At 40.0% G+C, this 12,658-nt stretch overlaps 1 protein-coding gene and 1 long non-coding RNA gene across 3 annotated transcripts in view; one reads left to right on the top strand and one right to left on the bottom strand.

Annotated features, from left to right (window-relative positions):
• LOC131971773 (chemokine-like protein TAFA-1) overlaps nt 1-11,499 on the bottom strand; it is a 29,677-nt gene extending 18,178 nt beyond the window's left edge. Inside the window, exons 1-2 of one of the 2 annotated variants that reach the window (XM_059333371.1) lie at nt 11,182-11,499; nt 9,779-9,923 (exon numbers count right to left, since the gene is read on the bottom strand). In XM_059333371.1, coding sequence (XP_059189354.1) covers nt 9,779-9,920 — 142 coding nt within the window. In that variant the 5' untranslated portion in view covers nt 9,921-9,923; nt 11,182-11,499. The remainder of the gene's footprint in view (nt 1-9,778; nt 9,924-11,181) is intronic. The other variant, XM_059333370.1, reaches the window with a different exon arrangement.
• Nucleotides 1-12,658, top strand: part of LOC131971061 (uncharacterized) — a 55,772-nt gene that overhangs the window by 24,447 nt on the left and 18,667 nt on the right. The gene's annotated exons all lie outside the window — the stretch shown is intronic.

Raw genomic sequence — 12,658 nt, 5'->3', positions numbered from 1 at the left:
ATAATTCCCATTTTTGCAAGAAGCATTTCTTTTATTGAGAAAATCAAAAGAGGAAATTAGGTCCCGTTTTCACCACTACAAATACAGAGGATGGACTAATAGAATTACTTTTTATTCACGCTGATGCCATTTGAGGATGGAAGGGCATTAGTCACACAATTTACAGATCCAGTTTTAACTAGACTTTTAATAAGTGATGTGTCTCACAAGTGGGTCACCAAATCTTCAAAATCACATCTAAATCTCACCACAAATCGCCAACAGTGAAGTGACAAAAACCCTGTTCGTCGTCTAAAGAGCAGGGAGAGCCCGAGGACCGCCACACCTTGAAAATCCTCCACAAAAGGAAAGAAAAAAGCCAGAAAGGGACAAAAATGCCCAGTGAAAAACTTGTTATATCTCTACATTTCCATATAATGTAGGTTAACAGAAAAAAGTGGGCAGCCTTTTACCTTTTCAGGGACCAAAACCAAACTACAGGAATTCTCAGTGCACATAAGACAAGAAGGTCTAAGCTCCCTGATATAATATTTACTAACAGTGGGGACACAAAGCTGTCATTAGTTAAACAGCAGTTTTTGTTTCATGGGGAAAATGTTGAATTAAAGAGGAGCAGTGTTCACACATGAACCCACACAGGCTTGTGCAACCACTGACATCAACAGTCACTGTGAAGTACAGTCATAGTGGGATCCTTTCCATTGTGAGGGCCTGTTTTGATTATCTGGCATAGGAACAAAAGATTAAAGAGGTTGGATTGATTTTTTTTTTAATAACCAAGAGAAATTTCAAGAGCTCATTTGAAGAGTGTTTGTGTCAGACACATTTACTGGAGTCTGTTATCCTGTAACTCAGTGGGTTTAAGGGTCTGACCTGTGCAGGGTTCAGGTTTGCTGGAAAGTGCTTCAGATATGTGATTTTCACTTTCCTGTCATTAGCCACATTTCCATTATAGTTGAAGCAAATTTTGAAGCGAAATTTTGAAATGTTGCATTATAGAAAACTAGTGCAGTGCCTGTAGGAAGTATGTATTCAAATAGTGGGAGCTAAATAGACTTACAGATGAGATGAGTCAGGTGTGGAAATCCAGAGTGAATTGTGTTAGTGACCAGGTGTAGGCCTATCACACAATGGGGCGGAGCTCCCCTAAAAGGCGTCCGATCGGAAACAGTGCAACAGCAACGCGTCCTATGTGAATAATGATATTTTGAAAAATGATTTCAAAAATCTTCAAAATCGAGGATGCATACCTTCATGCCATGCGCAAGACACATATGAAATCTGAGGTCAGTCTGACTAACGGCCAGAGAGGTATACCCTAGACACACATGTACACACACACACACAGATGCTTCTTGCTTTTATAGATAGATGTAAATTAGGGATGCTTCCATCAAGTGTTTTTTATAGAAAATAAGCAAAAAGCTGCACAAACATACTATGGTCAGAAGATGGCGATGTATTGTATTGCTGTAGTAGTAGAAGAAGAGATTGAGCAGGAGAGAAAAAATAATAATAAATAGGTTGCCTATTGGACAACTTTGGCCACCCATGAGGGAAAATATGTAGGGAATTAGATTCAATTGGGCAACTTATAGGTGTTCTTTCATGTCAGCTCATCTTGACCTGCAGAGTGGAAAAACACAAAAACCACCTCAAGTGAGTGTAAAAACTTTTATTTGCATTTTTGAAAGTCGAATTTTTGTGTTTCCATCAGGCTTTTCTCGTGCGAATCTTCAAAATGCACGTTGAAACACCGCTAATGTGTCATGAAAGAACGTTATTACAGCAGCACTTGATGACTTCTTGCCTGTTGACTAAATGTTTAGTTTTTGTTATACTCCCCCTTGCATTCAGAGAGTACTGCAACAGAGTATGTATGAGCATTAAAACATCTGTGCTGTGTGCTTGTACAGTAGCTCAGGCTGTTCTCATTCACGGCAGGCATAATTAAACTCAATGAATGTAGCGGAAACCATGCTTATACCTATTAAAAGCAATGGACTGATTAACTAATTTTTTTACAACCCACCAACTCATAATCAAGGAGACGCCAATTATTATGACCCAGATTGCTTTGAGGTCGCAACCCTAGTGGCCATAGTAATTCTGACGGGAGCAAAAGAGGAATAAAGGGCAATAAAGTCTGCATAGAGTGGAAGTCGGGTTGGATGGATGGGGCAAAATACCCAGGAATTTTACCAAAGAGGCCGATCATCATGTCCCCTGTGAAACCAAAAGTTAAGTCAGTTTTTAAGTTGCCACTGCAAGTTAACTTGGAAGCTAATTTACATATGTAATGTTACGTTCTAGGGAAAGTACTTATTTTAACCTAAAGATCCTTTTTTCTAAGCTAAACCAAGCAGTTCAGTTTTACGTTAATCACATGTTTAAAACTGCGAAAACTGTTAAATACAATGACCATCTTTCATAATATTCAAGCTATTTTATAAGGATGCATTGCATAGGCACATACTGAACGTTCAGGGCCCATTGACCAGAACCTCGGTATGAAGTCAGTTAACATTTCTATATTTCTATATCTAACTCACTGCAAAGAGACATGAAATGACTCCAAAGAGAAGCAAAAAAAAGAAAAGACAGAGACGTGACAAACTAAAAAGAGAATCAAAAAGACCAAACAGAGGAGCAATAGGACTCCAAAGTGATGCAAAAGGACTCCAGAGAATGTCCTTTAGGTTTAGGTAAAAGGCCCCATCAGATGTCCAGGTCCCTTTATGGCTGTGAAATATTTGTGACAAATAACCGCTGCTATCGGTATTATTTAATCATTTAGCAGTATAATTAAAAGACAATAACTTAACTTTCAGAATGTAAATATTATAATCACCCTGAACCATGCAGATTTAAATGCACCTTAACATATTTTTTATTCATTTTTAAATGTGTCACCCATTCTTCAAAACTGTGACCTGGTCTGGTCCCCTGAATCAAGAGTTTCTAAACCCGCCCCTGGTGTAATGCAGAGGAACCATTCACACTAATGAAAGTTTAACACTAATTACACCTCATCATTACACATTTATCAATATGAAAAATTAATGTGATACATAAACTGTGTTGAGAAGCCACTAATTTATTTCCAGCGACAGATAGTTTAAACGTTCTGCAGGCTCAATAACTTTCCAGAACAGTATTTAATATGAACACTTATTGGGTTTGCTGTTTGCATACAACAAAAAGAATAGTATCTGCAATAGCTCAGCTTTGTTTTTGACTATTTCTGGATTAAAGCAGGCTGAACGCTTTTATCAGGACTCAGGGTTTCAGAGTCAACTATCCTTCAGCTATGTCAGCTGTCACAACAACATATTTAGAAAACTGCTGCCAACTACTAAACAAAACAAAACAAGGGGTCTTAAAATCTCACTAATGACCCCAAGAGAATGCTGTGCTTCTTCTACCCAACGGAGTAAAGTGTTTTTTGAAACGATCAACTAATAATGCCATTCCGAGGCAAAATGTGTTTTGCAGTTATTAAAAAGCAAACGTCTCTTAACTACAAGCCTCCTTTATGTGCGGTCGTGATTATTTTTTCGAGCCAGGGGCTGCAATTCATGGCGGCAGTGCTCTAACGTAAATGTACTTCTTAATTTGGGCTGTAACAGTATATTCCCCATTAGCTATTTGGAACAGGACATTTGGTTTAGTACACAAAGTGTTTCATTCACTCTATCCTCTTTCCTGTGATCCAAATAATTACAGGCTTATTAGTATAATACAGCCTACTTACAGCTTACTTCTTACAGATTGCAGCACAAGTCTTGAGTCCCACCCATGGAAATGTGGAAGTGTGTCAGTGGTTGACTAGCCTGGGTCATTTAATCTTGACACTTTTCAACCCTTAAATTATTACCTCAGCTCTTTTGGGACGTGTAAAGCACAGTTCAGCCCCAAATCAGAAACGCATATTTTTTCCTCTTACTTGTGGTGCTATGTATCAATCCTGATTGTGGCCAGACGTTGGAGATATCGGCCATTGGGATGTCCGCCTTCTATTGAATATAATGGGACTATATGGTGCATATATACATACATATGCATTTGAAAAACTCCCCAGAAATCATGAACCTGTTACTCAAGATAACCCACAGGCCTTGGGAGTAGTTTCATGTAGGAAATATTTTCTTTCTACAGTTCTACATCCAAGAACCGTTCGTCTACGAATAGATGTGCAGAAGTGCATGTCTGGAAATAAAATAGTTCCTACATAAAACTGCTCACGACAAGGTCTTTGGATAATGTTGAGTAACCAAATCTTTCTGGTAAGAGACATTGCTGTTGAGTTTTTCAGATGCCGAGTACATCGGAAGGAAGGCAGATATCTCTACAGCCGATATCTCCAACACTCTGCAACTTGCACAAAAAATATTTAGATTAAATAGCACTACAGGTAGGTGGAAAAATATGTATTTTTGACTCAGAGCTGTACTGTCCCTTTAAGTCCCTATTGTTTCTTAAACAATTTGTTTGTTTCTAACAATTCGCTTGTGTCAGAATGTTGAAATTGCTGGGAAACTATTTTTGTAGCCCTGCTGCTGTCACAGCAAAGCTGTATGGATGGCAGTATCAGTCTGTCAATGTCAGTAGTTGTCAGTCTTCCACTTTGGTCCGGACTGAAATATCTCAAGAACTATTGGATGGATTTGTTTAAAGCCTCATACCACAAACTGCCTACTACAGTCAGTGTGTGCTGCATACTGCTACCAAATGATTGATAAAATATGTCATTATCCGCTCCAACTGTTGCAGTTCATTACCACACAGGGATTATTTGGATAAACAGCCAACCTATTGGGAATCTAAATGGTTACCTTTTAAGAAAGTGGCATATTTACAGGTTTAAGCCTGGCCACAGTGCAGTATTTACAGTAAGCTTGCACCACATGCTCAGAGATTCTTGCTAATGTAGAATACATAATGCATTTCTTGTTACTCAAAAACACATAGCATGCAGTGTGGACACACTGCATACTCAATTTCACGTCATACTTAGTCTGAATAGTACATTAGTATGCAATTTCAAACACAGTCATGGTCCCCGAGGGGAAGAAGTCTGACTTTTTTCTTTAGTGTTCATTGACAGTTGTGGATTTCAGTTAAATATCTAAAGAACTTTTGGATGAATTACCATGAAATACTGTCTGTTTAGTGCTAATTGTCGACTCAGATGGTGAACATGTTGCTGAGTGAAGCCTCACAGAGCTGCTGTGGGTTTTTTGTTCTGATATATGGGCATATAGGGTTGCAGGTAATGTTGAGATTTCTTGTGTGCCATTATTCCGTCTAACTGCTGCTATGAATTTACACAGATGCAAGAATGAAGAAGTTGTCACCCAACGCAGTAATATGATGGTGACAGAAATCAAACCGCTTGAAATTGTAGGGTTTTGATGGCAGTTAATATAAAAAGGAAGACACGTCTGTGATGATGAGGATTATATATTTGTGCCAAATGATCAGTCAGATGTTTTGGAACAGAACTGGATCACAAATATGACAATACAAGGTCAGAGGTCATCTCCTCGACAGCAAAACAGCAGCCTGCTGCTAGCAGTTTGTCCACAACCATTTTGCAATGACCATAAAACAGAGAGTGTGATTTGTGATTTGTGATTACTGCACTGACTCATTTGTGTTTGGTACCTGCCAGTCACTGAGCAGTTACAATAGCTTTTGTTGAATATGTGTATGTGGTCTGGAAATATTTTTTGGCATCCAGAATGATAGGAAAGGGCACAAATAAATGGTAAAAATGTGTTTCAGGTGGGGTTAGTATTGTTACAGGTTAAGTTTACAGCAATTTTATTTTAATGTCTAGCTCAACCTTTGTTAAATAAGTAATTAGTCTCTTATACGACCCTGGAATATGTAGGGATATTTGGGAAAACATAACACTCACGTATGTAAAAAGAAAAGAAATGTTACTTTTTTCAAACGACAGCTGTGACCTCAAAACGGCGATATACATATTGAGCTGTGAACTTTTGTCTCCCGTTAACACCCCTTTTATTAATGCTTGGGGATTCTTGCTAAGACAAGAAACAGCTGGTGTAGTATTAAAACAGAAAGCTGGCTAATTAATTAAGCTGTAGGCCACAGAAATTCATTTTGCATATAAGCGTTGTGACCACAAACCATAGCCCCTGCACAGAATTGGCTGAAAGACTTCAATTAAACATGCTGTTTAAACAAATATCCACAAGCTTAGAGGAGCTCTCTCTTATGAATAATTCATAGCCTGGAAGAGGAAATAAATGGGAAATACTGAAATATGTAAAACCTATTTGTAGCTGTGAGCATACAGTAATAATTAGGGCACTGATTGTCCTTAGATTCATTTACTTCAGAATATATTTTTCTTTCAGGGCTAACCAAGGAAATGACAGGAATAGTTTATTTCTTGTGAAGAATGTGATACAAAATCGGCAAGGAAAACAAGCTTTGTCTCTTTCTGCCACAGAGCCAATAAAGCAAAGGAAATCCAGTTTGAAAGCTTTAGAGGAAGTTTTTGGTGTTTTCACAGAGTGGTCAGGGGTCTTTCTACAATGAACGTCACAGTAGCATGTGTAGCAACATCAGGACAAAGTGGGTTTGCTGAGCTCCAGATGTGGAGAGGCCTCAGGCTGAGGCTGCATGCCACTTCCCATTGGCACTGCAGCGAAGCAGCGATGACACTAGTGCGAGCATGGTTGAGAGGAGGTCTTGGGGAGGGGTGGAAGAAGATGTACGTCAAAATAATGTGCCCCCAGGATGCATTATATAAGGCTATTAAATTGTCAGTGTCTAAAACAGTGCATAGAGGATTCAACCTTTGTTTGTGACAGCCGAAAATCCATTTTTCATGTTTGTTTCATTGTGAGCTTTACCAGCGAGTGGTTTCTTTTGTTGGAGTGCACTGGAGAAAAAAAACTGGCCTGATCCTCTACCCCTCATTAAAGCTCCTGAAAGGGAGACATGAGGGATTTAAATGGTATTTTTACTCTGGAAAGAAATGACGTATAGGAGCACTGCATATTCTAGAAGAAAACTGATATTAAAGTTGCCGAACATTAAAGTTACATCCATGCTGAAAAGGTTCATCTCTAAGAGGGGCTGACGGGGCTGAGGAGGGAGGGCAACTATAGCTGCTATAAAGACGATCATACTAGGTAACAGTATGAGGCGAGAGGAAGACGGTGAAATGGATATCACACAGAGTAAAGTATTTATGACTTAAGTCTGAATAAATTATAATATACAGTGGATACTTAGAAGTGAGTTACTTCTGCTTGTACCCCGGTTCTGCTCCTCTGAATATCTTAGCTCAATATACTCGTGCACACGTATCTACGCATTTTACAGAAACCACTATGTAAGAGATTATCTGCACGGTGTTGAGAATGGATGACCTTTCACTGATGAAAAGGTTGACCCCACAAAGCTGACTGTTGGTGGGAGTCGGTTCACGAAGGAGCAAGGCCACCTCAGGCAGACGCTGTCTACTCTTCCTGTGCACTTTGTTATCACCTGCATATGATGCACTGCATCACCAATGGTACGGTTTCTTCCACAGGAAATAGACTGCTGCTCGACAGATTCAACACACCTTTGTTCTCTCTGCAGTGAGCATATATTTCAGTCTTTAGCAAATATCATACAAGAGCTGGGAAAAGTGCTCCTGAAAAGTGTGATTTGTCACACCTGCATAGCATATTTAATGTTTCTCAGTAGCTGGAATAAGTTTTAAAATCGATTCAGGTAGGAGGTTATACTTTGTTTAGCTAGTAAATGATTCAAAGAAGGAAATATCTCCTTCTGCAGTTTCTTCTGGACATGTTCAGGGGTCGAGAGAATGCATGACCCCAAAAGCAACATCTCTGCCCGGCACTTTACGGATGCACGACAAACACAATCTGTTCTCTTTTGTGCACAGTTCACGCTCTTTGCACCAAATAAATACAGTACCTTATGAATCATACCGCAGCGAGCAACACTGGCTGTACCAGGAAGGCAGAGAACTGCCGTAAGCATATCTAAGAGAGTGGCAGGCAGCAATCTTTAAGTAGAGCTGTAGGGCGGAAAGCAGGCTGCCTTGTCCGAATCACTGAGCACACACTGCACCTACTCAAGGGTCATCTAGCTAATGGACTTCTGGACACACATTCTTTGCAATAAGGCTGTCAATATCTCGATGCACGAGTGGAACGGTTGCTCATATGCTGTCAAATGAAATTATTATTAGTGAGAAATACAATGCTGCTGATAAATATGTAATCTTCCTGTCTTGTGTGGCTTTTCATGCCACAAGTGTTTTTGTTTAGAACTGGTCATTTATCTAGCGTTTGTGTGCGTTGACAGGGACTGAACATCAGGTCACAATTTAGCTGTTTTCAAAGTCACGACATGTGATTGACTTGGTTTTTTTTTTTCGAAAAGAAAATCCCCCAATAGATCTAAATTTCTATTGGCAAGGACACAACTGATCCCTCGGCCTCTGTAATCTCGATTTCCGCCGGTAATACCAGTCACCGTGAACTTGTGGCATTTCGCTGCCTTTAATGATTGGCCCAATGGTCTGCAACCAATGGCCTTCTTGCCACCAATTCATGACCCGTCAACCCCAATCCTCTCACCAATCCAACAGGCACACAACACACAGCACAGAACAAATGTCCCAGTGTCAGAATCAATCCAGACAGGCTTCCCATCCTCCTCTCATAAAACTGGCATCTCATTTATCCAGGAGTGAGGACTAGCCATACTATGGTAAATGGAATGACAGGGCATTTACACTTTTAGTGGCAGAGGGTCCTGAAGGATTTGAATTGTTCGCTTTGAACTCATTTTCTCCAAAGAGCTACCTGAATGCACATTTGAAATATTAATTCCATTTCCCTTTTGTTGACACGAGACCACTTTCTAGTGATATCTTATTTGTGAGTGTATTTTTCTTTAAAAAATAACATTTTTCTCCTCCAGTACACGCGTGCAGACACGAGTAATGAAATAAAGGTGTTGGAACAGGAAGTCTTCTGACTCACAATATTGAGAGTATTGAAAAGACCCCTTGCTGATACGCTTGAGGTGCACCGGCGCATGGAGGAAATAACAGACACCAAGGACCTGCACGCTTATGCAGCTACTTCTCCCTTTGAAGTTCTGACAGCATTCGGCTTCCTCTCCTACGTTGAATCCTGAGATCATAATTATTTACCATAACCACGGCACGCATCCGCCTGATGAAAACAAAAGTTCGACCGCAGTGATTCGGTCATTTTCTATTCAGTGCAATTTCACAGGGACCGCAATCGCACAGATCAAATTGAGAAGGAGCAGTGTAGCATGAATATCAACTGTAATAGCTCAAGAAGGGAAGGCATTCATTGTCTATCTTTTGTGATCTTCAGTAGAGAAATTCTCATACTATCAAGACCAAATCTTAATGAAAAACAGTCCCTGTGCAATGTGCTTGATAAATAATTGGTTGTTAGTCCAAGCTTAACCAATAATATATCAATGAATGTAACAACTTCATAAAATCAAGGTGGAAATATAAACCCAGAGAAAAACAAAGTGTTTTTTTCTCCGGGCTCGTGACAATCTAATTAAACACATGAGCTACCGCACCCAGGATGCTACAGAAACAACAGTACTCAAGGGGAGATGCCAGCAACTGAAAAAATGACACTTAAAGGAATATTTGTTTCTCATTTTGCTTGCTCTCATAAAAGATCTGTACCGCCCAGAGCAGGAGAGAAATCTCCAAAAGACTCACCGATCATGTGGATGGTGGTTCGTCCAGGCCTCGTCCCATGATGCTGTTGGATGGTGTCGTAGAAAGTGGCCTCGCACAGCTGAATGGCAGTCACACTGACCCAGAGGCACAGGCAGAGCAGCCAGGACATGACAGGACACATCTGCTAAGGACCGGCAGAGGTGGAGTCAAAGCAAAATACATCATGTTCTCAACCTATGACCTCAACCCCCCCAATCATGCACACACACTTCCAGAGTCGTGAGCAAAATAAATAAATAAATACAAATAAGTAAATTTCAGGATTTTAAACAAGCACTCCGGTCTATAATTGGCCTTAACGCTCCTCAGAGTCTTTTAGTCATCGAAATTTATCATTAGCATGATTATATAAGTATGACTTCTTCACTGTTTCGTCTTCCTAGTTTGCCCTGTCTTGTCCCTGAGCCACAACGCTGCAAATGTGGAGTGATCCCTGGGGAGTTTTTCCCATGCAGCAGAGATTTCCCCTGACAGGCTGACTCCCTTCAACTCCTGAGCTGTGCTCCTGCCTCAAAACCTAAATCAAACTTAAAGAAAGATAAGATTTTTGCAAGCAACTGGCTGCCGAGGCTTTTCTGTATCTGTCAGAATAATGTGACAGTGACACAGCAGTGATAGGAATCAAAAGCCTTGTAATGTTTCACCATGCTGTTTTAGATAAAAAAAAATAATAATAAAAAAAGAAAGAAATAGAACAACAGCGAGGAATGCTCCTGGTCATAGGATGAGGGTGGCTGTGAAGGAAATCTATGAAGGAGAAAATACAAAATGTTTCAGCCCTGAAATTGTTTCACAACAGTTTAACTCACAGTAGCAAACCACCAGCATGCATTAGATTATTAACCGTCTTTTAAAATGCATTAATTCATATCATAACCTATTCATAAGATTGTATTTTACTTCATTTCTTTGTCATGATTTCCACATTTCTCTCAAGTGCAAACTTTTATCAAATTTTAGGAAGGACAAACATGTGTTTCATTGATTTTATTTCTGTTAAGGTTGTAAATGAAATGCATTCTCCAGATTCAAATACTTTTCAGCCCTTTCGCGTTTATTGAGCTTTTAAGCATCTCACGTAGCAATAAAATAGTTTAGGAGAATAGCAAAATGGCTGAATAAACATCTTAAATGAAATTGCAATTCTCACTACAATCGATATTAAATCACATCAGGGGAGATTAAAAAAAATAGCATTTTTCTTTATCTCAAAAATGTGCCATAGAATACATTCACATGTGCAGAGTTCACATTTAAATCGAAACAGATTTTATGGTAACTGTATGATTTGCCAGTTTTTATGCAAAAAGCTAAATCTCTTGACAATGACAATGACATGATTTCTCTTTTGCCGGGAGTAAAAAAAAAGGAGAAATTCTTACCTGAGCAACCCTACACAGAGTATATAAATATCTCAACAGAATGACATAAATCCATCCATAATGCTGCTCATGTTGATCCCATCCAATAACTCTGAATTTAGCTCGAGGAGGGAACTCCACTGACTCTGCCTCCCTGCTCCACACTTTGATAGCAACAGTCCAGTGATTCAGAAATGACCGTCAAGCCGGAGTCAGGAAATAGATTTACAGCTCTTTCAATTCCACCTTTGAAATATCACTGCTTCCCCTTGAGGAGCTGCTCCCACTGACACTGAATTCATTTGCCCCTTCGCATTTAAAGGCACGTGCGGAGTGCTCCTTAATTAACTGTAGTGGAATCTCTTCTTTCACCGTCTGCATCCTTCCAGTGAGAGGCAGCCTCTGAGCAGCGGCTCTCGCTGAGTCCCCCCTCAGCGAGCACTAAGAAACAAATGTTCCCTTACAGCCGGGCTGTGTGTAAAGACTGTATCACATGTCTTAAAGCCAGACTGCCTCTGGATTAGATGGCATGGTAGGACTCCACCTGATCAAATGCTTCTGACAAATGCAAATCAGGGAAAGTGGCACCACTCACGTCGCTGTGACCACATGATTAACAATTATTTACATTTAGAATAGATTTTTTTTTTCTCCCCAAGGGACCGTTTCCTTTTATTTCTTTCTCTTTTTTTGTTGTCAGCTTCTACTCTGCCCTACATAAAGAGAACTAAGAGCATGCTTAATCTTTTAAGCATTAAAAGCTATTTCAAGAAACTTAACAAGAAAGTCAGGATGTTATATTACCAGATACAAGCACACAAAGAAGGAGAGAAGTAAGTCCGTAGCTTACCTTTGTGTTGTTAGAGGCAGGTGGAAAAAAGGAGATTAGAAAGGAACATGTTTAAAACGAGCTGAGAAGAAAGAAAATTGAAAGCGGATTGTGATGAGAAATAATGTCCATTCAGCTGAAGGTAATCTTCAGCTACAGTGGACGAGTTCCTCAGTGTGTGATGGACATGTAATGGTGATCTTAAAAAGCAAGGGGAGATGAGTGCTTTTGGAGTAAATCAGCGGCCATCTGTATGTATGGGAAGCAGCTCGATCCTCCCCGTTCCTCGCCACCTTCGCTACATGGTGAGCTCTACTTTTGCATTGTGTCTGGATTTTTTATCACTGGCATGCAGAACATGCCCAAGGCCTGCAGCTCACACTGCCATCTCTACGGCATAAAGACTTCACATTTTATTTTGATGCTTGCTCGGGAAGACAGGGTGCATTCCCAGTTCAGGAAGTAGCGGAGAATACCCAGAGTGAGAGGAACAGCAAGAAACTGCTTGAGATGTAGGCACACTACAACACAGCATTAATGTCTGAGGCTTTGGCAGAGTCAACTCTGTGCAGAGGGGATTTGGGACATATAGGAGAGAGCCAAATAGCATAATTTGCTGACTTGTTCTAAGCAGAACAATAGTTCCCGAGGATGGGGCAGTCATTAATT

The sequence above is a fragment of the Centropristis striata genome, chromosome 5, assembly GCF_030273125.1.
Source record: "Centropristis striata isolate RG_2023a ecotype Rhode Island chromosome 5, C.striata_1.0, whole genome shotgun sequence".
Lineage (NCBI taxonomy): Eukaryota > Metazoa > Chordata > Actinopteri > Perciformes > Serranidae > Centropristis > Centropristis striata.
Note: the sequence above shows the minus strand (reverse complement) of the source record. Positions and strands in the feature narration are given on the sequence as shown.